Source organism: Rhinolophus sinicus, chromosome 12 (assembly GCF_057876585.1).
Source record: "Rhinolophus sinicus isolate RSI-liver-muscle chromosome 12, RSI-T2T, whole genome shotgun sequence".
Lineage (NCBI taxonomy): Eukaryota > Metazoa > Chordata > Mammalia > Chiroptera > Rhinolophidae > Rhinolophus > Rhinolophus sinicus.
In genome coordinates this window covers 4653632-4678833 of record NC_142512.1, presented here as the reverse complement: position 1 = coordinate 4678833, position 25202 = coordinate 4653632, and the positions used below count along the sequence as shown (strand labels likewise).

At 53.3% G+C, this 25202-nt stretch overlaps 1 protein-coding gene and 1 long non-coding RNA gene across 7 annotated transcripts in view; one reads left to right on the top strand and one right to left on the bottom strand.

Annotated features, from left to right (window-relative positions):
* MPRIP (myosin phosphatase Rho interacting protein) overlaps window positions 1-25202 on the top strand; it is a 133707-nt gene that overhangs the window by 25974 nt on the left and 82531 nt on the right. For all 6 annotated transcript variants that reach the window (XM_088801876.1, XM_088801877.1, XM_088801878.1 and 3 more), the window contains exons 2-3: window positions 5048-5125; window positions 6965-7030. In XM_088801876.1, the coding sequence (XP_088658002.1) occupies window positions 5048-5125; window positions 6965-7030 (144 nt within the window). The remainder of the gene's footprint in view (window positions 1-5047; window positions 5126-6964; window positions 7031-25202) is intronic.
* Window positions 15819-24227, bottom strand: LOC141568913 (uncharacterized). Its single transcript, XR_012492218.2, has 4 exons — window positions 23259-24227; window positions 22679-23165; window positions 22047-22189; window positions 15819-18602 (listed from the first exon to the last, which is right to left on the bottom strand). It is a non-coding gene; the product is annotated as an uncharacterized LOC141568913 (long non-coding RNA).

Sequence of the window (25202 nt, the reverse complement as noted above, 5' to 3'; positions counted from 1 at the left end):
TTGGCTTCTGTCAAATGTCTTTGCTCATTCAGTTTGCAATTTTCCTGGTTCTTGGTATGACAGTAATTTTTCAACTGAAACCTGGACATTTTCGTGTTGTATTAGGTGACCCTGGATTGTCTTTGACCTGTTCTTTCAGTTGGCTTTTTCCTGACACTGCTTCAGCTGGGGAAGGGGAGCCACTGCCTTTTACTTTCGGGTGGAGGTGGAAGCCCAGTCTCCCTGCTGGGCCTCTGTTGACACCTCAGGCAGGAGACTCTTTGTTACTGTGGGGGTGCAGGGGGAGTTCAGCTCCCCACTTGTCCTCCTTTGACACTGCCCCAGCTGGGAGAGGGAGAAGCCTTGTTACAGCTGGGTGGGGGTGAAAGTCCCAGCTCCATACCTGACCTCCCTGGAAGGGATGCTGGGGTGCCTCTCAGCTGGCATGGTGGCTGTGGGGGTGGGGCTGCGTGTTTCCTGTGGTGTCTGGGTGGAGTGGGGTGGTTATTGTCTAAGAGTTCTCTGTCTTGCCAGGCTGTCCCTTCTCTGGCTCTTTGGCTGGAGAGAGCAGGCTCTTCTTTGGGGATATTTCTGTGTGTGCCCACTGGCATGTCCAGGTTCCTGCGCCTCCAGTCTCTGATCTGGGACAATGAGGCGAAAAGAAAACGCAGAGCATGTACCTCTGTCATTTCTTGGGTCCCGAGGTCCCCAGACCATCTGCCTTCTTCCTTCCACCTTTCAGAGTCTCCTTGGATTTGGCTTATATACAATGTCAAGGGTTTTATTTGTACTTAAGAAGAATAGGGAAAATTACATCTACCCCATCTTCCAGGAAGCAGACGTTTCAGGGAACCTTTTTTGGAAGGGCTTTGGGTTGAGGAGCCCACCCAGACCACCAGTTGCCTCTGCTTTATCGGGTCTGTGAGGGAAGGCTGAGGTGAATTGTCCAGGAAGCAGGCCAGGGAAGCTTCCACGCGGGACTTTCACGTGAGGTCTAGGCCAGTGTGCTCTGTCCAGCGGAGCCTGCTGCAGACAGAGCTCAGCCCCGTCCTTTGGGTCCTCATAGCCCTGCTTCGATCCTTAGTGTAGACAACAGATTCCTGCGTCTTCTGTATCCCCCACGCCCCCAAAGGGAGGAAAACCCCTGGCCAGAAAACCACGAAACCAGCATACCACTCAGAGTTTCTAGAGCGCACTCCCGTGCCAGCTGTCCTGGGTTGTCTGTTTCTCAGTCTGCCGTTCAGGTTGTCCCAGGTTCTCAGGAAGACGCTGCTTGGGGTGAGGCCCCCACAGAAGGTGAGAATTAAGAGGGAGGACCCCCTGTTGCCTTAACACAACTGCTCGTGAGCCTCTAGTCCGTGGGATGGGACAGTGAGAGCTGCTGGGCGCTTCTGGACTTCCCCACGTGGCTGGGCCTGCTGTTGGCATTTTCAGGTAGTCTGAGAAATAGTGGGAGAAGCTGCAGCACTTCCTGGGCGGGTGGCCGGGTGAGGACCGCAGCCTCTCCAAGGAGGGGGAAGCTCTGAGTGGAACATCCTGGTGGTTTCTGGGCGTGTGGGCAGGGTTAGAGTGTGATGGTCTCAGTGAGAGGCGCTGAAGAGTTTGCAGGAGGGAAGCAGCATGAGCTGCTTTGCACCGTTAGACGCGGCCCCACGCCTGCAGTCAGCCTGTGTTTGGAGTGCTGCACCTTTGCTTTAGCTGTGCCTGTGCCCAGAGGCTCCTGTCCCCCCGCCCGGCCCCTCGCCTGTGTGTGTAGGGGTCCTCACCTCTGTCACGGTCCTTCTTGCTCTCCTATTTGCTCACCTGGTGGCAGCGCTGTCCCCCAGTGACCAGAGTTGCATAGCGGACACTGGAGGTTCTGGTCATCTAGCCGTAGGCACCGTGTCAGCCCTTTAGATGCTTCTTGCTCTGCCCCCAGCTCTCTCAGGCCTGTGCCCTCTGCCTCTTGCTTCCCCTCTGGCCTCTGTCTGGCACATTCCACCTCCCTTCCTACAAACCAGTGGACTGGGTTATTGCCCTTTGACCCTTTGTCTCTGTCTCTTTGAATGAAGTTTCCAAAATCTCACTGCGGGGAGCATTCACTTGAAAACGTGTAGTGACCGCCCTCGCTTCCCGACCCCAACCCAGACATGGTTTCCTTAGGTGTGGGAGAGGAGTCATTAGTTTGCCTTCCCTTCAGACTGTGAACCCATTAAAATAGGAGCAATTTCTTATTTATCTCTGCTTCCCCATTGTCTGACACATGGCTTGGTAAATGAGTTTTTTAGCAGCTTTATTGAGCTAACGATCATACACCGTACAGCTGACCCATTTAAAGGGTATACTTAGATGATTTTCCGTGTATTTCCAGAGGTATGCAACCATCGCCACAGTCAATTTTAGAACATTTTCATTATCCCAAAAAGAAGCCCTAGAGCCCTTAGCTGTCACCCCCCAGCCCGTGCATCCTCTGGCCCTAGGCCACCACGAATCCTTCTGTCACCGTGGGTTTGCCTTGGTGAAGGCCCTTCCCAGCCTGATCCTCCTCCCAGAGCACTTGTTTCTTGCCCTGTGCCCTCCATTGGCCAGGCTTTCCCACCTTTCAGGACAACCTGTACACCTGAGAGGGGCCCTTTGGGGTGATCTGTAGAAGGAAGTGATGGCCCAGCAGGGCGGGTTCTGGCCGGCTCCCTGGTGTCCAGCACACGGGCCGCGCGTGCAGTGGGCCTGAGCAGACGTGTGTTGAGTGACTAGTGACGCCAGTGGACTGGGGTGAGGTCTCGTGCCGGTCCCTCAGCGCTCCCGCTGCCCCTTCAGGAAGGTCAGGTAGGTACAGCTGATAATGTGCAGTCGCCCCGAAGCCCTGCGGCTGAGACGCGGAGCGTGGTGTTCAGTCACAGCCAGACAGAAATGGAGGCGACGTGACCGTGGGCTAACTGGATTGCACAGGTCGGCTGAGAGGCGAAGTGGGGAGTCACCTGGCCCAGGATACCTGCCCCAGCGCCGACGTCTCCATCCAGTGTGCAGGCCTCAGCCAAGTGTGCACAGCCCTGGGTGCGGGAGAGTGCTCGCCTGCCTGGGGGACGGCTGGGCGCCGCTGCTGTTTGCTGAGAAAACAGACCTCTACTCTCTTGGCTTCTGCTTTCCCAGGCAGAATTTCATGCCATATACCAGGTCATGGCCCTCCTGGGTTGTGTCCCTCTAACCCCTGGTTCCCTGCCAGCACCCACTCCCGTGTGTCCTCAAAGCCAGCCTCTCCCTTCCTTCAGCCTAAGCCGTACCCAAAGCCCTCTTACCTTCTCTGTTCACGTTCTCAGGGAAAAGCCACGCTTCTCCTGGGGGCCTTATGGACCCCGCAGAAGCGAGAAAAGAGTGTTCTTGGCTCACTCGGATGCTGTGGGTCCTCTAGCAAGTGATCGTCCCTCTCTGACTCACAGGTTCCAAAGCTGTCAAATGAGCTTGTTTGATGGAGCCTCCCGGTTTGGAGAGTGTTAAATAAAAAGCGTGTTAGGAGGCGCCCTAGGCTTACTCAGAGAACAGTCCTTGTGTGTAAACAGCAGGCAGAGGGTTGGGTTTTAATTTGTGTTACTGCCCTCCAAAGAGCAGTGGACAGAGGGGCCTGGTTGTGGCTTTCCCAAGCCCTTCTCACCAGCCAGGTGTCTGTTTGGATCTTTTAGCTCATGCTGAGCGCCTACTGCCAGGGTCTCGGCTGAGGGCGTTTCTTTGAATATGAAAATACACATGTAATAATAGCTAACATTTATTAAGCACTTAGAGACCAAACTCTATGCTCAATGTTTTCTTCCTCATAGAATTTTTTTGCGATATAATTCACATTCCATAAAATTCACCCTTTTGAAGTGTACAATTCAGTAGTTTTTAGCATATTCACAAGGTCATGCAGCCGTCTCCACTGTCTAATTCCAGACGATTTTCATCACCGCAGAAAGAAACCCCATACCTGTTAGAAGTCCTCCCCGTTCTCGCTTCCTCCGTGTCCTGGCAACCACTAATGTGCCTTCTGTTTCCGTGGCCGTACCTGTTCTGCACATTTCACATAAGTGGAATCACACGGTGTGTGTCTGTCTTCTCTCCCTCAGCACAGTGGCTTCAGGGTTCTGGGGGCGATCGCTTTGTGAGGGGGTGACTGTCTAACTCACATGTTGCTTTGTACCCCTGAAGCTCAGAACAAAAGTCTTCAAGGTTCACCCATGTCGCGCGTGTGGCGGTGCTTCACGGTTTCTTACTGCTGTGCAGCAGCCCATGTGTGGCTCGGCACAGCCGCTTCCCTGCGCATCCGCTGATGGACATTGGGCTTGTTTCTGCCCTTTGGTGATTGTGAATAGTGCTGCTGTGAACATTCACGGCCAGGGTTTTTTTTTGGAGCACCTACTTTCAGTTTTCTTGGGTGTATAAACCTAGGAGTGAATTTCTGGATTGTACGGAACTCAGGGTTTAACCTTTGGAGGAGCTGCCAGACTGTTTCCCACAGCGGCTGCGCTGTTTTACCTGCTTATCTCTAATCAGTCCTCATGTAAGTGTCATGAGGTGTAGATACAGTTATTATCCACCCCCTCCTTTCAGAGGGGGGCTTGACACTGAGGGTTTTCAGCCCCAGGTCATATGGCCAGTGACGTGGTTCTCGGGCTGGCACTCGCTGTGATCACTAAGCAGCGTCTCTTCTCCGTCAGGAGGAGGGTTTGTGCCTCTTGTTCACGTGCTATGCCCAGCACCTGGCACACATGCGCTCACATGGTTACTGAAGGAAACGCCATTTTCCCTCTGGCTGGCTCGGTCAGGAAGTTGAGGGAGGCGTCTGTTTTTAGTAGTTCCTGTGCTCTGCCGTTTCTCAGATTCCCGCTGGGTTTTGTGTTCTACTCTCCATACCAGATGCCACACATCTCCAAGGAGCATTTTGATCTCGAAACGTCTGTTTTGGAGACTTGGGCTATGCCTGGGGAGTGAGATGTGTGGAGTGTGCTAAGCAGAGGGGACTTCTGTTTCCAGCACGTGCCTGTCATTCACTTGACTGTGGAGCCTGTTCTCTCTCTGGTCCAAGGCCACTGACACCTGCCCTTTTCTCCTCCAGGCAAAGCCCATTTATGGCGGCTGGCTGCTCCTGGCGCCCGACGGGACCGACTTTGACAACCCAGTGCATCGCTCTCGGGTAAGAGGATCAGAGGGGACTCCTGGGCGGGACCGCAGGGGGCCCCCTCAGGGCACAGTGACGGAGTGAAGAGGGGCCCGGGGAGTTGACAGTGGCTCCTGGGATGGCAGGATCAGCAGCAAGTCCCCATAGGGCAAACCCACAGATCCACAGGAAAAGTCTCAATGACACATAGTGAAACCTGGTGATCCCTTCAGGATGAAAAGTGCTCACACGCCTGTTCCATGGGTCAGCTTGACTCTAGAAATAGTTCAATGGAAAAGGTAAGAGGGCAGTTCAGCAAATGTTTGCATTGTGCCACTTAGGCTCCCAGTTCCTTTAGTGCCAGGGCCCTGCCTCCCCTCTTTTCTTCACTTTTCCTCCCTCCCTCCCTCCCTCCCTCCCTCCCTCCCTCCCTCCCTCCCCAGCGAGGGGCTCAGCAAATAAGTGCTAGTGAAGGGAGGAAGTCCTCGAGGGCCAACTGCTTTTTCTCCTTCTGTCCCGGGCACCCCGGCCCAGGGCGGGCCCCCCTGTGCACAGGCTGCTGGGGCAGCCAGAAGGTCAAAGCCACTGGTCCCTGACTTCGCCCCTTAGGGTTTGACTACAGTTAAAACACTGTTTTCCACACTCTGTTTTCCAGGTGCTCCCACCCGTACCCCATACGTTAGCCCAGCTGTGCTCCGTTCTTGTGCCCTGCTCCCTTGGAGAGCCTCTGACCCCGTCTTGCTCTCTGCTGCCCCCAGCCTGAATGTACACTCTGGGGTGGGGGTCGTGGTGTCCCACAGACCTCACTGTGTCTGGGTTCTTTGGGATTCCTTCTAGAATGGGTTTTGTCTTTAAGGATGACAAATAGGAGCCTTGGAAGTGTTTCTCAGTGAGAGTTTCCGCCTGAACACCCAGCGTGGAACCAGTCTCCTACGGGTCCTCCTTGTAAGACCATCCAAGTGTCCCGTCCTGTCCCTGCCGCCTGCTGTAACCAGGGAGCAGGGCCCTTCTGTTTGTATTCAGGTCATACAGAACTGGCGTTCCCAGCTTCTCATGGGAAAATCATTAGAAACCGGATCATTCTGGCCCAAAGCAAAGAGATATGATAGTTTAGTTAGTTCCTGGGGCCCTGTTGCCAATAAAAGTATGAATTTTGTTGGGCTTTCTGAAATGTTGAAGGTAGGTCATGGATGCTCATGAGGAAAGCACATCCCCTCGTGGTCCTCTATTCCGCTGTCAGTGCCATTGGGCCCCCTCGTTCCCAGTGCCAGGCCTTTGGGGGAGAGTAGAGGGGGCACTGCCGGTCGGACCCCCATAGACATCAGGATCGCTCCCCCTGATCTTACTCCTCTTCGTTTGGTTTTTGTTACGCTCACTTCTCAGTGACTACTAGAGCCTGCCTGTCTGTTCCCGCCTCCCACTCCCTATGGACCATAGGAACAACCTATGATAGCAGTTTCCTAGATTTCTTCCGAGCTGGGGAATCAATGCTTGGCATTCTCAGGTTTTTCCATAGCATGTCAGGTAATTCATCAAATCAGTATTGACACATACTATGTGACAAGCTCTGTGCTGGGCGCATAAAGAATACAGAGAGCTGACTAAGACATCTCTGCCCCTCAGGAGCCAGTTACGGTAACCCAGCCTTTTTGTAGATCTCAGTACCAGTAACTCGTGTGCAGACACACTGGTGGTTTGGGCCTCAGGCAACACATCACTGTTCGTCCAGCCTGGGGTCCCGCTTTTCCTGCCAAATACCCCAGGAATGGAAGCTGTGGAGCCAGCGTTGTTTAGCTACAGGGCTGTTAGACACACGGCCCGGCAGGTGGAGATGGACCAGAACCCTCCTAAACCCCGCTCTGTGCTCCTTTGCAGAAATGGCAGCGGCGGTTCTTCATCCTCTACGAGCATGGCCTCCTGCGTTACGCCCTGGATGAGATGGTGAGTGTCCCCTTGCGCTGCTCGCTGTCCCCAGCCTTCAGCAGGTCTTTCCTTGTGGCTGCGTCTGCACCGTCTGTGAGCGCAGCAGCTGTGTGCTCTCACTTGGGCTTCCATTGTGGAGTCTGGAATTTTGGAAGCACTTGCGGCAACTGGTAGAGAGGACCCTTAACACCAGACCTTTGGTTTGAGGAGCCTTCGGTCGTCATGGGTGAGAGTACGTGGCAAGGGAGGAAGTTGCTTCTGTTCGAGGCTGATGGAAGTAGGGCTCAGCCAGAGCGCTGCTGGTTAGAAGTAGGACAGGCTGTGGGCCCGGGGGGAGACGGCAGCGGGCCGTGAGCCTGTGTGTGGAAGGTGAGCACACACGCATGCGTGTGCCGTAGTCCCAAGACCGTCCCGCCTTCCAGCGTTGTCATTGGTCCTGCTCATCCCATCGATCTGAGGCCTCCTGGTCATGAGGTCGTTGTCCCTGCGGTCACTGAGCCAGGGCACCCGGACTCCTTCCTGCCCCGCCACCCCCAGTCTGCTTCCTGCTTCCCGAGCTGGATGCATATTTATTGCTTGTGGTCCAGAGGCAACCCTGAAAACCAGCCAGGTAGAATGTTCTGGCTTTTCTTTCTCCACCCATTATGTCTCTTGACTATTTGTCTAAAGGAGATTGTTCTCTCCTAACTGAAGTATGACGGAATTCCAAGCTTTATAAAGGATTGAAGAGGGAAGATTTGAGTACCTTTTCCTGTTCTACTTCAGTGCGTGAGAGTGTGTGTGCGTTCATTTGGGCAGCATTTTAAATTGGGACTGTCCTGGAAAATCTAGTCACATGTGTAGAGTGGGTTGACCCTCTCCCACCCAGAGTTCATTGCTTTGCTGCAGGGGTGAGATCAGGTTCTGGAAATGTGAGCAGGGATGGCTGTCTCTCCAGGGACCTCGCGACTGGACCCCTGAATTTTAGGGTGGTTGTTACAGCTCACAGGTGAATTGACCGTAAGTGGGTCCATTTTCACATGTGGGTCCTGCTCTTTGTGTTGTGGTGCTTTCTGTGTTTTGTTTCTGGGATGAATTAATGGGTATGATATCCAGGTGTGGAGTTAATCAGTACGATACCTAGTTCTGTATTGACGATCACCTCATTGGGTCCTTCTTAGAAAGTATTTTCTTCCTTCTCATTCTTTCTGTGAGCGTATTTGTACAATGCAGATGGGCCACAGTGGGTTTTGGCCATGAAAACATCTGTGGCCCAGAGTAGTTTCAGGTGACTGGATTGGAGGTGTCAGTGGGGTGGTGGGACTCGCTAGAGGGGGGAGCAAGGGAACTGATGCACTTGGATACTCGTTTCCTTTGAGGACCGGAAGTGGGCCTGACGCAGGCCCAGCGCTGCTCCTGTGTGTTCTGACTCGGCTGTTGCGCTAGCAGTAGCCCTGGGCTGGGAGCTGGGCTGCTACGAGCCCTGAGGTTTACGTGGTCCTCCCTGTGCCTGGCTGACCTGTTCTGCCACCCCGCAGAGACTCGCACGACAGGAGGAGCCACGCAGGTCGCTGGATTACATTCAGGCAGCTCTGGGCAATGAACCATCCCGCAAAACAGAATTCCCTGGACTTTCCTTGGAGACCGATAATTCTGGTCAAGAAATCTAAGTGGAGTCCAGCACAGTTCATTCTTCCCTGCAGCTCAGTCGCACAGGCACAGAGGGTGACTCCTGGGAGCTTTGTGTCGGCACGAACGCAGAGCACATGTGTAGCCCAAGAGCCGCTCCTAAATAATTGAGACCGCTGAGCCTGGAGGACCGACACCGTACGTGCGTTTGGTCTCCCAGCAACCTGGATGCTGCTTGGGTATTATTTCGTGTGCTGCTAGGGCAGAGGTGGGACTGTGCCAGCAACGTGGGAAGAGAAAGGAGCCCCAGGAAAAACTTGGACTGCAGAGAGAGCACTGAGGGCATGCCCACTTTCTGGCAGATGGCGTTGGAGCTGAAGAGACAGGGCATGGGAGCCAGTTAGTGCTGCTCTGCCCAACTGTGGGCAGCGCAGATACACTGCACCTCCAGGGAATAAAGCGGCATTATTTCTGAGTGAAAAAAATCAGTGGCAGTTGCTTTGAAATACCTTTCAAGCAATATTTCATACAGCAAGGGTTTGCCCTTATGTATTAAGAAGGTCCTATGGGGAAAGTTGCAAGGAAGCGTCTGGGTTGAACTTGAGAAGAGGCTGGGTGAGGCAGGCAGTCACGTGCCAGCTGCCCAGTGGCCTGGGGCTTCCAGGGGGACTCCTGCTCCCCAGTAGTTTGCATCAGGCCTTGTTCTTCATGGCCACTCCCCAGTGAGTCGTCCAGAATCCTGGCGCTCCAATCGAGAGCTCAGCTTTCCTGCAGCCTGGACGCCTGCCTCCCCCTGGAGCAGGAGAGCCTTTCAGACAGGCTCCTGTGTGAACTGAGTTCCAGACCTGCTAGAAGTGTTCACTTTGAGTGTCTAGAGCTGCGGTCCTCAGCTGGAGACCCATTGTGCCTCCAAGGCCTGGCAATGTCTGGACTCAACGTGGATGCTCACAGCTGCGTGGGGTGGAGGGGGTGCTACTGGCACCTCATGGCTGGAGGCCAGGGATGCCGCCAGGCGCGCCATGGCGCACAAGACAGCCCCAACAAGGGAAGGATCCAGCCCGACGTCAGCAGTGCCCAGACTGAGAAACCCTGCGAGATCTGCTCAGTGGCTTATTTATGTTTGTTAACTAAAATATAAGTTTGAGTTGCTATCACCCCTGTTCTCAAAAGGCGTGGAAGGACCCAGCCATCAGATTTCCTGGGAGGGAAGGAGGTGATGGGGCAGGGTTAGCCTGATGGCTGGTATGACGGGCCAGTCGTAGGCCTGGGCGTGTTTCTGGTGTGGAGGGGTTTCTGTGGAATGTCTGCACATCAGGTGACCACAGGGCTGGCAGCACTGCTTGTGCGCGGTTTCTACCCGGGGAGCATATAGGTGCCACTGCCCGGGCCTGCGCAGACCACGGTGCCTGCATCGTGGCCCCATCTTGCAGCTGGTCTCCAAGAGCAGCAGCTCTGAGCAGCCGGCGGCCTCCTGCCAAGCTTCGCTGCAGCACCCCCCCCTCCAGCCCCCCTCCGCCCTCCCAGCTAACCTTCTGCCTGTCATAAATTGTAGCATTTTATGGCTGGGCTGTTCCCTGAACACTTGGGCACAATCTTTTTGAAATTACTTGACTTTTTATACAATATTACTTTTTATTTTCATTTGTTTAAATGTTACTTACCAACTAGATTATGATCTTTTTTTTTTTTTTTCATTGTTGGGCCCCTGATAATTCTTGGTGTCCTGCATTGTCTGGCCAGGGGCTTAGATGGCACAGATCTGGTAAATATTTGTCTGAGTTGAACTAACCAACTTTGAATGCATTGTTTGCAGCATTTCTGCTTTCAGCTTGAGAAGGTAGGAACGGGGGTGCTTTTGAAAGAGGGATTAGGTACGTTTCTGGGTGCTGCTCTGAATGGTTCCCCAGCGAAGAGAGAACAGGCTCCGAGGGGGAAGTTGTCTGGGCCCGAGGGGGAGGGGGCCCAGTCCCTGGGTCAGTGCCTGCCTTGGGGGCTGTTTCGAGAGGTCTTTCTCCCTGGGGTCCTCTGCTACGGTCTGTGTGGGCCTTCGGGCCGGGCCCACTTCCGTCCGTCCGGGACTGAGGGGTGCCTTCTCCCGGGCGGCTCTGAGATAGGACTAACCTCGGGAATCACTTTTCCTTTTTTGGGAAATATTTTCTCGAAACACCCACATACCCTGTAACTGGTGGGTGTGGAGAAAAGGCAAACTACCCAAAAAAGGGAAAGAAATTTCCCGAATACAGGCTGAGGTGAAGTGGGCTCAGGGCAGCCTCGCAGACCAGTGGGGCTGGGGCCGTGAGGCCGCGCCTCGGATTTTTCAGGAGTGGATTGAGTGAGGGATCGAGAAACCCGAACTGCTGCCTCTCTCTGCTTTTTGTTCCCCTGTAATCTGCACATTACTGTACCCAGTTCTGCCACTTCTCAAGCTTTGGAGGAAGGCTAACGTGCTGGAGAGTCAGAGCACCGTGGTCGCAGTAGATGGCTTTCCCGGCGAAGCACCAAATCCAGAGGGGAAGCAGGGCCCCGAGTTTTAGAGCACGCTGGGCTCTTGCTTTTATGTTCCCTTCCTTTTCCTCCTGGGAGCCAGGCAAAAGTGATGATCTAAGGTTTGCTTATTTGTTTTGTTTTTTAAGTATGGTAAGGTATACGTAACAGCATTCACCATTTTAATTTTTCTCAAGAATCCAGTTTGTGACATTGAGCTCATTCATGTTGTGGAAACATCACCTCCATCCAAAATGGAAACACTGTCCCTGTTAAACACTAGCTCCCCGGCCCTCTCCCCTCAGCCCCTGGCAACCCCGTTCTACTTTCTATCACTATGATTTTGACTTTTAAAAAAAAATTGTGGTGGGTCTAATGCTCTTGAACCCTGTCTGCTGAAACAAATTGATGCTGGGTCTCTCCTGCGTGGAAACCGTAGTGAGATGGTACCCATGCTTCCGTGGCAGGTGTGTGGGTTCTCTGTGTGGGGGGCTTGTCTCCCTCCTCTGCCTTCAGAGGCCTTGAGAGTCAGGCCCGCCCAGAGCTGCAGGACTGGGGGGGGGGGGGGGGGGGCCGTGCTGCCAAGACCCGCAGCTCAGGTCACAGCCCTAGACGTGATAGGGAAGAGTCTCAGCTCCTGGGTATGTGCTTTCCTTCAGGGCAGAGCTGTGGTTTTGTCGGGCCCGTAGGATGCGGAGGTCCAGCCAGAGAAGTTACTCTGGGATGTCTGTGCTGACATGTGAAGCTGTGAGCTTGGTCTGAACGCTCTTCAGAGGACGTCGCGTCCCAGCAGGTGTCTGGCTCCTTTACACTTTGCTTCCTGTAGGACGGAGTCCCGCGGGTGCTGGGACCTCAGGGCCTTCGCTCACTTTGTTCTTGCTAAACGGGCTACTTCTGGTGCTGAGTCCAAGCCCTGAGCAGGACACGGGTGCCAGGGCGGTGGGAGAGCGCGGAGCTGGCGCCCCACAGCTGCGGCTTTCAGGACCTGCCCTGTAGGTTCTCTGCTCCTCTGCAGCCAAGCCCTCTGTCCCATCACACATTGTGCAGATGTCCCCCTGCGTGCGTGTCTTCTGAGGACAAGGCCCAGGCATCGCGGTGTGAGCACTCCTGTGATGCTTGGGGAGCCCTGCTTTAAGCTCTGGCTTTGTTTCCCTCCACTTGAAGCTCTCTGGACAGGCCGATGTGTGTGATTCGGTGGTAACCACAGAGCCAAGTGCTGCAGGGGAAGGAACGACACGTGGCCAAAGCAGGTCTCTGTCGTGGTGAAGCTCACAGCCCATTGGCACCCACGTGCACAGGCCGGGGTTAGACCAGAGCAAAGCACGATGCGCTCGCTCCTTGGTGGTGTGCGACCTGGGCAGTCAGCGATGCCTTGTGGGAGGAAAGTGGGGATGCGCCACCTTCCTGCTGTCACGGAGAGCGGAGGAGCACGTGCCCCGCCCAGGCACCATCTTCAGTGGGGGCCTCACAACGTCATGGCTTCATATGATTATGTACATTTCACAGATGAAGAAACAGGCTCAGCGAGATCGTGGGGGACAGACCTTGTAAGGGACAGGACTGCAGTTTGTAACCAGGTGAGGCGCCTTCTGGGAAAAGAATGTGACCCTGTCCTCTGTGTCCAGTGGTGCTGGCTCGGCTCGCGTCTGCTGCCCGCGTGCGGGCGGGGAGTGGCGCTGGCCGAGGGCCACACTGGCTCAGCATCCTGCCCGCCCTCAGGTGTGTCTGCAGCCACAGACCGACAGCCACAGTCATTTCCCTGGTGTCTTCAAGTTCGTTGTACTAAGCTGACTTGAGGCCTGCTCTGGGTTTACGCGTGAACGGAAAGTCAGAGATGGGTGGAAATCAGAACGGTAGTTACCCCTGTGCCTGTCTGAGGGGCAGCGGGGCTTCCTCAGGCACGGGGGCTTCGTGTTCAGAGGATGGGGTGGCGTGGAGAACCACAGACGGTTTTCACAGCTTCGTCTCATGTTGTTAGACATGTTAAGTCTGCTGTGTGCTGGGCCTGCTTTGGCCTTTGTGCTTCTCTCCCACATGGTTTTGGCCTCCAGGGCACAGGCAGGCCTGCTGTGTTAGGTGCCTGGAGCCGACGGGTGTAGGAAGTGTTAGTTTGGGAGTCCGGTCAGTGGGGCTTTTAATGGGTTCCTCTGTTGCTGGCTGAGCGACCTTGAGCAGGGCCGTCCTCTCTGCCTGTTTTCCCTCCGTAGGGACCTTGCAGCAGTGCTGGGCCTGTAACGAGCCTGGGTTTCCTTCCTTCCGCCTCCGCTCGGCTGCTCTTCCCCAATCCCGGGCTTACTGTGCTCATAATGGTAGTTTTAAAAATTAACTTTGAACTCAGAAGTGTTTCCACCCTTACACTAGCCCAGTGAGCAAGACAGGGGCTGCTAAAGGGGGAGCAGTGCCCCGGCCCTGCAGGGGCCCCACGTTCGGGGTCTCGGTGCTGCTGCAGACACAGGCTGGGGACTTCTTTCGGTAAGTGGGATGGGGTGCTGCACGGGTCCTTCACACAAGTTTGAAGCCTGTACAGCCTGGTGCTCCTTTCCTTGCAGTTCTGGACCCGTCCCAGTGCCTCCTTCCCAGCACCCCCCCACCCACAGTGAGGAGTGTCCCCGATGGGTGGCTGCCCTCCTGCCGCCGAGGGAGCCACATGCCCGTGTGGGCAAGGCACCTCTTCTCGTGTTGACCATTTAACACCATATTTTTCCAAAACAATGGACTTGTTTTTTTGAACATTTGCCCATGTTGGCTGATGCATGGACAGCCATCTTGCTAGGTGAACCCTGAGACCCGTGCAGGGCTGATGTTTGTGAGGAACAGGGGAGCGTCGCTGCGCGGCGGGGGCCCGGTCTGGGGGTGTGCAGAACTCGGGGACCGCCCCGCGGCCTCAGAAGGTGCGTCTGTCCGCTGTGCTGGGTGTCCTACCCGCACTCGCGTTAGTTTTCTCGATGTGGGGGCCTTAGACCTGAGTGCCGTATCCCGTGTGTCCTTAATCATACAGCCGAAAACAGTTTTCACCTCTTTGGGAGGGATGTCGTCACCTTTAACTGCTTAATGACTCTTAAGTATGTTGAAGATAAAGTCTAATCTGTGAGGACTCATCGTGTACGGCAGGGCTTCCTCGGCTGGAAGGGACAGGCTGCTGCAGGCCCTGTGTTTGTGTCGGAGTCTCCTGGCGCAGGAAGGGCGCCTGCACACAGCCTCTGGGCTTCCTGCCTCAGAGCATCGTTAGTGAGCAAGGGGGGGGCATGGATGAACCCAAGTACCACCGGGAGCTGTTCTCAGCTGACACGAGTGCTGCTGGCAGAAGGTCGGGGCAGTGGTGAAGCCCACAGGTGCCGCTTGCCTCTTCTCCTTAAGTTTTAGTCACTGTGATGCATGAGCCTTCACCCAGTATGTCCCTTGCAGATGCAGGGACGTTTTCTGTCAGTTTCTCTGGGACCTTCGGTGCAGATGTTGTTCTCTGAAAACTGGGAGCTGAACTTTAAGTCTCTCCCCTCCCGTCCATTTCATGTAAGTTGGGGCGGAGCTTGGAAGACATTGGAGCCTGGTATCTACTGGAAAGTGCAGCCTCCGGCCTCTGGTAGCTTTCTCTGGTCATTGACAACTCTGCGCGCTGGCCCAGGTGACATTTTCCACATATGTTTTCCAGCAACAGCTGGGGTTGGAAGCCACCGATGGTTGATCCTGGGCTGTTTGAACACAAAACAGAGCAGACTTCTGGCGGGTAGAGCAGAGGTGTTTCTAGAGATGACCTCGGTCTGGACTGGTGGGGAGACCCAGTGCAGGCATCACAGGCTGGAAGTGTGGGGTGAGTAGCCAGGTTCCCTGATTGCCTGGTCCCACTGTGTGGCCTGTGGGTTGCCTTTTGGGGAGGGGAGTGGGTGGGGAGGGAAGGGTTGACATTTTATGTACCAGGCCCTGAGTCTGGGCTGTGCAGACGTCTGCACGTACGGTGTTAGAATCTTTTACATGGATGGCCTGAGCCTTGTAGAAGAAAACTCTAGAGAGGGACATGCAGGAATGAGTGGGTGACGAGGGTCAGCTGGATGAGAACAAAAAAATGCCTGCCAGGTGACCCTGAATCGTTCTCAGGAACCAGGAGAAGCTCCAGGTCATACGTGACCCTCCTCCCTCCGTCCCTTATCCCCAGAACACACCTCCCTGTGGGCGTCCCCTGCGGGACAGCGAGCTCCTGGAGGCAGAGACAGGACACTGAGTCCTAAGCCCCGTCGGGGGAGAAGCTCGGCGCCTGCCGGTGGGCTGCTGGGAGCCAGTCGCTCTGCCATCGTCCTGACTCGGCTGTGAACATTTTATTCAGAAGGCCTCCCCTGAGAATCTGCCTTCTTTGGCTCTCAGACCTCACTGAGAGGATTGGGCGACTTCACGTTGACCCAGCGAGTGCCTTTTGTCTCACTGGGACAGTCTGCTGTGCTTACCTTTCTTCCCAGCTACGTAAGTGGCGACTCAAGGACAGCAAACTCGTAATTAACTGCCTGCCTGTGGTGAGTGCCCATGAGCCATCAAGGGACAGCCATGGTCTTCTCTGTGTCCCCCAGTGTGCCTGCAGCTACGGAGTGGGGAGACTTCTGGGCACCCACAATGAATTAACAAGGAGGCTGATGGTGGGTTTTCTTCCTGGTGTCTCCTTGGAGCCATCTGGCTAGCCCTTTGAGTGTGCACAGCTCTTAGTGGCGGGAGGAGGGGACAGGGCGGTTGGAGCGGCAGTTGTGTTGAGTTGGTGCAGGGATTTCTGTACCGGGACGGCAGCGAGGATGCGCTGTGATGGGCACCCTCTGGGGTTCCTCAGAGCTGTGGGTGGGCTCCTCTGGCTGCTGCAGGTGTTTGTGATAACGGGCTGGCGGTCCCTTCCCCTCAGAGGAATGACTTCATGTATGAGGAAAGTAAACAGCTTGGAGTAATTGGTTAGGAAACTAAGTAGCATCAGGGAAAGGACTATTGGAAAAGTCATTTTATGGGAGTTAGCAACAGAAAACATTTGGGTTGAAAAACGAGCCACGTAACTAGCATTAGTGTGCTCGTGTGTGTGCGTGCACTGCCCCCCTGGGCAGAGTGGCCGGACCGTCCATGCCCCCGTCTTCCTGCCTGGCCTTGTCTTCTGCTTTGGGCTTTCCTGGGAAATGGGCACCCCAGCAGCGTGACAAGCCGGGCCACGGAAGGAATCCGTAATGTGGCAGTGTCGTAATCTCTCCTGCCCTCGCTCCACTCCACAAAACACCTTTGCAGGAGAATCTTTTCTTTGGCAGGAAAAGGAAAGAGCTGTTCTTAAAGGTGGGACTGCTCTCTGAACCCAGGGAGTGGGTCCACTGGTGGCATCTGAGAAACAGTGGAAGCAAGTGGGGTCAGTTAAGGAAGAGGGTACCCTTCACATTATACCACGTCCTGACCTGCCCGAAGCTCTGGTCCTGCCCGTGCCCGTCGGTGAACGATTCCTTCACAAACACCTGTGGAGTGACGTGTGTCAGACGTGAGCTTCAGGGCGCTTTGTTGGGAGGAATAGTACAGGTAATACACAGAGTAGTGCTGTGGTAGTTTCCTGTGGCTGCTGGAACAGATTGTCACCGACTTTGTCTTCAAACAACACCGATTTGTTCTCTCACAGTTCTGGGGGTCAGGAATTCAAAATTGGGTTCACGAGGCTGCCAGGGTGCCGCGGGGTGGAGGGTGGGGCTGCTCCGGCTCAGTCCCCACCCTGTGGGCCGGGGCCCACACACCCTTGCAGACCCAAGGATTCCGGGGCGCTGCCTGTCAGTGTGTGCGGTGCCCTGGTACGGCAGGAGGAAGCCTGCAGAAGGCCTTGCGCCTTCGCTGTGTGATGGGTGCACATCCATTGGATTGCTGGCACCTGTTGAGTGCACGAAGTTTCTACAGGTACCCGGCTGGCCTCGAGACGTGAGCAGGGGCAATTAAAGGGCTAGGCCACCTCTTCCTCATTCCCCTAAGGCAGCTAGTGTCAGAAGAATCCACTGGGAAGGGGTGAGGTTGGACTTAGGCCTGGGTGTGGAGGATGTGCCCGGCCCCAACTTCCAGTGCATTCTCGGGAGGAGGCTCAGCCAGCACTGCCACATACTCGGTCCCAGGGACGTAGGAGGCTGTCCTGGTGTATCTGAAGGGCCCAGGGGAATGGTAGGTGTGGGGTGGTGTTGGGGGGGCCCCTTGGAGGCGGCCTTTAGTCCAGCCTGACCTTCGACAGGTGAGGAAACAGACACAGTGGGGGGGATGGTTCTCCAGTCAACTGCCAGCAGCTTTCAGGACATGTCTGCACCTTGATGCATGCTCTCGCTGCCTGGAACAGGGCAGTGTCCCTAAGGAGCTGTGAGTTCCCGAGTCACAGACGCACTCGCACGTCTCCTGTACCAGCAGGTGGTCGTGTGTGCAGTAGGCGTTCAGTCACGTTTGCGGCTTGGAACTGCACTGGCCAGGGTCACACGGCGCTTGTGGCAGCAGCGTGCTGCACGCAAGCCCCTCGCGGAGCCGCCTGGCTTAGGGCACGGGGGCTGCTGGGGCTCTCACCCTGGGCAGTGGGGGTGTAGAGATGGAGGAGGAGGGCCTGGACTTGGGGTGGGGAGAGCGTCAGGAGAATGCATGTGGCATCTTGTCTTTCGGGCGCCTCCATTCCAAGATGGAGACGAGAACACAAGCCATACTCTGCGAGAAGAAGTTGGGAACACAGCCCGAGGGCCTAGGCATGGTTTCTACGTGGACATGGTTTGACATTGGAGACATGAAGCACAGTCAGAGTGTCACTGTAAACGGAGTTGTACTGTTTTATGGTGAGGCCGTGGCAGCCCACCCTGGGACAGGCACGCGTGGGGCTGAGCTGCAGACGGGAGCCCTTAGCAGGAAATGAGCCAAACATCTCACGTCCCTCACTTGCTCACGGCTCCCTCCCCCCGCCCCATCCCGCCCTCCCTCTGTCTCGGCTTGGATTGCCCATATTATCTTATTGCTTCCTTCCATTGTGTTCTCCAAGGCACATTCTCTCCCTCTGAGCATAGGCAGTGTTACAGTGCAAAGTGCAAACACACAGTCACTGATTTCAGCTAAACTTCCATCGTCCATGCAGCCAGACTCAACTTCATCTGCTTTATATCCTGAGACTTGTTATAGGAGTGTGGAAAGCTCGTGTTAAATGATCAGAAAAAGAGTCACCGCTGCGAGTCTATGCAGATACAAGCTGATTGGCGTTTATTCGACGTAAACAACAGTCCTGTACCAAGGGTTGGGCTTAGAAAGGTGCACATCTGTAATCCTTTGTTTTCTCTCTTCTTAACCAGGGTGGGCAGGGGAGCCGGAGAGGCCAGACACGCATCCCCTGATGCGCCTTTCTTTCTCTTCATTTGCTTCCCTTGGCTCAGTGGTCCAGGCCCCTGCTGTTGCTGAAATAAACACCATCTTACCTTTCCAGAGCAGGAAAAGAGGAGTGAAAGTTTCCTCTCAGGCTCACTCAGCATTTTTGTCTTTCTTTCCTGTGTGTGCCCTGTAGGGAAAGACACAAGTTCATATAGGTGACATCGATGGACATCGGGGTATCTTCTTGGATGGGACCCCTTGTCCTACTGCTGTGGGCCCCTGTGGAGATGAGGAGAGCAGTGTCCGGCCAGACCAGGGAATGGCTGTCCCCACTGCCCAGAGGGAAAAGGAGGGCCCAGTTATCTGCAGAAAGGAACGGATGTGGAAACACGGATCTATTCTATTTATTCCTTCACCCATTCACTAACCGTTTGAGAGGTCATGGGTGTTTGTTATTGAAGGTGCTGTGAAGGTGGCCTGTGCAGTGATTTGAAAGGATTGGAGAGGGGACAGGTCTGCATACAATGGGAGCCTTTTGCTTTATTAGTATATCTGAACATCTGATGGCCTGGTAGCAGCTTTGGTCATGCTGTTTTCCTTCATATGTTGTTAGCCTTCTCTCATCTGGGAGAAAAGCATCGGCCTAATTTTAGAACACATCCAGTTATTTGATTTAAATTTTATATTAAACGCCAAAATCAAGTGTTCAAATTGTAACAACCTTAAAAATGATCTTTCCACAACTCCTTCAGGCAACACGTACACTTTCCTCAGCGAATGCCCTATTTGAGGTCTTTGACTTAGGGGAACAGTTCTTTATTCCTAGTGGCCTTGCCCCATGAAGGAACGAATGCACGAACGCACCCTAAAGAGAAGTAGCCTCCAGGGCCCACTGCTTATCTGAGGGCCCAGGAGCTCAGTCTCCTGCGTTCTTATCAGTGTGACAGTTCTTATCAGTGTGACAGTGGGCAGTTTGGAGGGTGATACAATGCATGTCCATTTCTCTCCTGTAGCTCAGCATTTACCGTGGGCTCTTACTGCGCTTCCCGACCTACGTGAAGGCTGAAAATGGGCCACGTGAGAAACTTGAAAGGCATCATGGGGGCTTTTTTCTTCCCCCAGAGTAATTTGCATACAAATTTTATAGTCAAATATGTAAGCACGAGGCTTATAACACAGGAGTCCACTCCCCTGCCCCTTTCTTCCTCACTCTGGAGCCTGTTCGCAGGGGAGGCCGTTTCCTACTCCTGTAGCCAGAGCATCCTGGTGCTCACCTTGCGTTTGTAAATCACATGTTCGTACCGCTGCCTCTGGAGTTTTTAAACGTAGTGTTGTGCGCCGTAAGATGGGAGTTAGTTCCTTGCCCTGTGGCTGCACTACACACAACACACACGTGCGCATGTGCAGGTACGTGCGTACCCTCCCCGTTGCGCGCACGCTGCCTCCCTCCCGCCGGTGTAGTGAAGCTAATATTAGGCTTAAGTCAGTAGCGTTCAGTTATTGTGACCAGGTACAAAGTGTACACGGTCAAGCCGTGTAGTAAACTATGGTTCTGCTTCGTTTGGCATTTGGTGTCTCTTGCAGTTATTAATCGCCTCCCCCCTCATTGTGTGTCGGTTTAACTAACCTTAATTGAACTCTTAACTTTCTGACAGAACTATGAAACTCCCCTGAGTGTGGGCAGGTGCCTGGTGTGCTGGCTCCTCTTTGTCACGTGCCGTCCGTCGTGGCGCTTTCTGCCCTCGTGTCCCAATGGACTGGCTCTCCTGCAGGCCTGCGCCATAGCTCAGCCTGGGGTTGGCCCTTCCTTGCGTCACCCTGGAGGTTCCCTTCCTCCTTTTCCTGTGTGCCTTACATTGATCTCTCTCTCCTTTCTTTTTTTGTGGGGGGTGTTACTTGAAGTAACCACCCTTGACAAAGGCACATGGGCAGAAAAAGTTTTGAGACCTTGCATGTCTGAAAATGCCTTCCCTGCCTACACTTCTGGTTGATAGCCAGACTGGTTATAGAATGTTAGATTGGAAAGAATTTTCCCTTGGAATTTTGAAGGTGTTGTTCTTTGTCTTAACTTCCACTACTGCTGTTGAGAAGTTCATGTACCAAGGATCTGATTCCTGATCCTTTGCAAATGAATGAAATTTTCTCTGAAAACTTTTAGGAGCTTCTCATTATCCCTTGAGTTCTAAAATGTCATGAAGATACGCCTTGGCATTGATCTACTTTCTTTCAATGAGCTAGAAGCCTGCGAACCTTTCCGTGTGGGAAGTTCTGTCCTTCTGGTCTAGAAAGCTTTCTTGTATTTGTTTCCTCTGCTAATTTCCTTTGCCTCATTTTCCTAGGATTGCTGTTATTTGGCTATTGGTTCTTTTGGACAGAGTCTGTAATTTTATTGTTTTTGCGTTGCTTTGTCACGCCTGAGATTTCATTAACCTTGCCTTAAACCCTCTGTTCCAGCTATCATGTTTTCATATTTTTATTCTGATTCTTATGCCAGCAGTCATATTTTTAGTTTCTTAGAGCTCATTTTTTGTTTTCTGTATGTCCATTTTTATAGCATCTTATTCATGCTTCATGGATACAATACTTTCTCTTAATTTCAGTAATTTTGAAGTTTTAATCTGAGTGGTGAACCTTGGCCGAGAGCTTGTATTTAAAAATGAGGCTGCATGTGAAGGGTGTGTGTAGGGGGCCTTGCCTTAGGAGGACAGTCAGGCAGGGACCTGGTGACTTTAGGGGGACCCTCAAATGTCCCCGGTACAAATCCTCTCATCTGCAGTCTAGGGAGACAGCAGAAGGACTTGGAGTGGGGGGGGGGGGGTCAGCTTTCAGGATGCAGACTTGCACGGGACCGTCCCCCCGCCCCCCCCACAGTGGTGCCCACTGCCTAGTGTGGGGCCCCTGCGGAGACCCACCCGCTGGATGCTGTCGGCAGGACACAGCTGCTGTTCTCTCTCGCCCCAGTTTTTTGTCCTTGAGAGTGTATATTTTTTAAAAATTCCTTTGTGGTTATTTTTATTAGGGTTTTAGCAGGACCTTGAACATACTGCCATATTCGTTCGACCCTCGTGCATTTCAGGAATCGGTCTGCACACTGAGGGCCTGTGCTGGTTTGCAATGTGGGCAAGTCTTTCCTGCCTTCCCCACCCCTCTTTCTATGCTATTGTTCCTTTCTGTTCTCTGTCCTTGTTTTGTTCTGTATGGGTCATATTTCTGTGTGTCTGTATAGCTCTCTGTGTACCTGGTGGTGGTGGTGGGTGGGTGGGTGAGTGAGTGAATGCATGCATGCCTGCCAGCGGGTGTATGTCGTTTCACCTCCTGATTTAAATGTACTGCCCATAGTTTGCGTCAGCCTCTCGTATGAAGCAGAGATTCTTTCATAAATACTTGAAATTTCAAATTCTTCTTGTTGGAACCCAAGGGTTAATGATGACTGCTATTCCAAACAAAGTTAAAGAGAGAGAGTTTATCTTATCTCCTCGGGTGAATAAGGCCCTTTACTGATCGGGCCCAGTCACCTACTTCTACCAACAATAGACCCTTGTTGTCATGGACCAGGCAGGTTCTGCAACTGATACTCTGGCTGCCTTGAGAAATGCCATCAGGGAGATCTGTGACTTGGGCTTGTTCTTACCCAGGGCCACAGCACACTGTCGTCTTTTCCTTCTTCCCACACCAGATGTTTTCTCGATGACTCTCCGGGGGCTTTGGGAAACCATGAGAGAGGTTGAATTCATTCATTCACTTGTTGCTCGCTTGCTGTGTGTCATAGACGGACTGGGAGTTAGAAAAATAAAGATGAAAAAGGGTCCTTGCCCTCTAGGATCTAATAGTCTGTACTCAGGAAAACGGGAGGGGGGGGGTGGTCAGCCATCATGGGACACATAAGTGCTGAGAGAGAGAGAGAGAGAGAGAGAGAGAGAGAGACCCTCGTACCCTGCAGGCCACAGGAGCTAGTGAGCTTGAGCTCCCTGGGGAGGAACAAATTAAGAATATTCTGCAGGTGGAGAGGGAGGTACTTCTAGGTAGAGGGAGTGTCTGGTGCTGGAAGTACGCAGGCTCCCTTAAAGCACTGAGGTGGTAGCACAAGATGGGGCTAAAGAAATAGTGATTTTTCACCCCTACTGTCCGAAATAAAACACGTTCATGGTGAACAATTTGGGAAACAAAAAGCATGCAGGAAACAAAGTTGCCCGTTTATCACCCAGAGATAAAAATCTGTTAATATCATGGTTTATATATTCTGTTAGGGTGTTTTATACTTACATGAGGCCTAAAATGAAGAATTTTTATAATAAACCTGTTATTTTAATAGAAATGTTCTGTCCAGCAGTTCCCATGTCATCCTTTGAAGCACCGTCTCTATTAGCTACACGCTCTTCCATCACGTGGCTGCATTTGATTCATTTATTCCACACTGTCGGACATCCAGGTTGTTTCCAAGTTTTTCTTTCCTTGTTTTATAATGCTTCAGCCCACACTCCCAGCAGAGTCACTGGGTCCAGAGTGTGTGTGTTCTTGAGGCCGTGGATGTTCACTGCCAGGCTGTGTCCCAGAAGCGCGCGCTCTGTAAGCAGAAGGCGTCCAGCGTTGTTCACTTTCTTCTCCGTTTTCCTTTCTCCGGGTCCAATGACCTGCTTTTGTAGCTGTTTTGCAGGTTATAGAGAGATGCTTCTTGAGTGAGGCACCCCCCAGACATTTAGGAACGTGTTTGCAGTCTCAAAGAACTGAGGTGGCTTGACTCATTGGAAGCCTGCAGATAATGGAACATTTTTACTTCAGATCGCGAATCAGCAGCAAAGGGATCTGGGGTGATTGGCACCTCACCCCCCCCCCCCCTTCTTACCGCCTGCACTTCTGCTGAGAGTTGGGAAGGCTGGGAACAGGCAGCAGAGGGCTGACTGGCCCTTCCGGGGCCAGGGGTGGGAGGGGATACCCACGGTCTGGATCTTACTTGGTGCCCCCAACACAGATCTGAAGTAGTGACGTTTGCCCAGCTGTTACAAATGTGGGAGCCCACTAGACAGTAGTAAAGAGTGAAGCGGCCCGCAGGATCTCAGCTCGGCTTCTTTCTCCTTTTCCCTAGAGTCCTTTCCTGTCGCTGCCACACTGCAGGCCCCTTTCTCCAAACCGCCCATTTGGCCTTTCAGAATTGAGATGGAAACAAAGTTGTTTCCGGCCTCAGAAGCTCCCTGTTTGCTTAATTCCCATGTCTCTAAAAATATCTGTGAACCTCTTCCTGCCCTGTCTCTTCCCTGCAGAATCCACTTCTCTTTCCACCTCTCAACTTGGGGGGAAGGAATAAAATGTTCTACTCATTGCTCTGTCCAGGCCCAGAATGGAGTAAATAAGAAACACTAAGTTTCCACAGCGGAAAGGGGGAAACTGCCTTTGTTCCATCTGGAGAGCTGCCGCTGCGCCTGGGTCCAGGTCTGCACTGGAGGTCCTGCCTCCTGCTCTGGAAAGGGAATCAAGGAGAAGCAAAGGGGACCTTGTGTGTGGTGTGTCGGAGGGAGGCCAGGTCCTCCTGCAGCAGGCAGGCAGCGGAAGTCAGTCTTGGTGTGGGAACGGAGGCGGCTTGCAGGCCCCTGGTGGTGCCTGTGCAGCACTGGCTGAAAAAGAGTTTGTGGGAAGCCTCCAACCTCGGAGCTGCTGCCTGAGGCTCCCAGAGCTTTCTCAGGCATTCCTGGACTGGGACCGAGCCTCAGACCCCTGCCCCGCCCCGCCCCCAGTCCTTGGATGCCTGCCTAATTGAGGCTTTATTTATTTCCACATTTTCCCAGCTTTGTATAGAGAGACAAGCAAGTGGATGAGGCCTACAGATACTCTTAAGAGCATGGGGGGTGGGGTAAAGGGGGTGGCTGGGGGGAGAGGAATACTCAGCGGTCTGCTTCCTTCATCTGGGAGGGGGAGGGGAGGGCTAGGGAAGGGGAGCGAGGGCAAAGGAGCTGCCAAACTGGGTGGCTATGGGAAGAATTTCTCAACCCCCCTCAGAAACCCAAAAATAGCCAAGTCAAAGGCACAGACCTTGCAAATGGGGAGCCAGCTGAAAGCCATTTGCTTCTCAGCCCCTCCTTCTTCCTCCCTCCTCCCCCCCTTCCTCTGCAGGCCCCTTCTTTCCAAGCTCTTGCCCAGTTTTAGAAGGAATGGGCCGTCTAGTACTGTGCCCTCACTGGGTCCAGCAGAGAACGCCCAGTGTAACCAAGTTACACTGATGGCACCATATCCTAATGTGAAAAGCCGTCCCTCTATTTGCTTTTCTTGTAACTGAATTGTCCTATTCAGATTTCTTAAAGTGATGTAAACCTGTGGCTAAAATGTAGATAATTGAATATACATAAATACTGGATTGGATCTTGAAACCAAGGGATGCATTCTCATATAAGAGAGCAAATGCCACGAAAACTGCTGTACAAATGTTTTTCTCAATTATAAAATTAACATGTTGTACAAATTTTGTAAAATCAGGAAAGCGTGAAGGTGAAAAGATAAACCCACTATCCCGAGAAATTGTCTTGATACGAACGTTTTTGTGTTTAAGTGATGACAGGCCCTTTTTGGTTTACTTGTTTAGAATTATTCCCAAAGGAGAAATCCTTCAGGTGTCACATCTCTGACGGCAGCCTGTCACGTGCCATCAGCAGAGGGTGTGCCTGAGTGGCCCTCCTTCTGGATGGAGGGGCCACGTCTGGTGGTCTGGTGGTGCTGAGGTCGATGCCTCTTGGAAGCTGTGTTAGTTCGTTTGGGCTGCTGTAATATCCACCATAGACTGAGGGGCTTATAAACAATA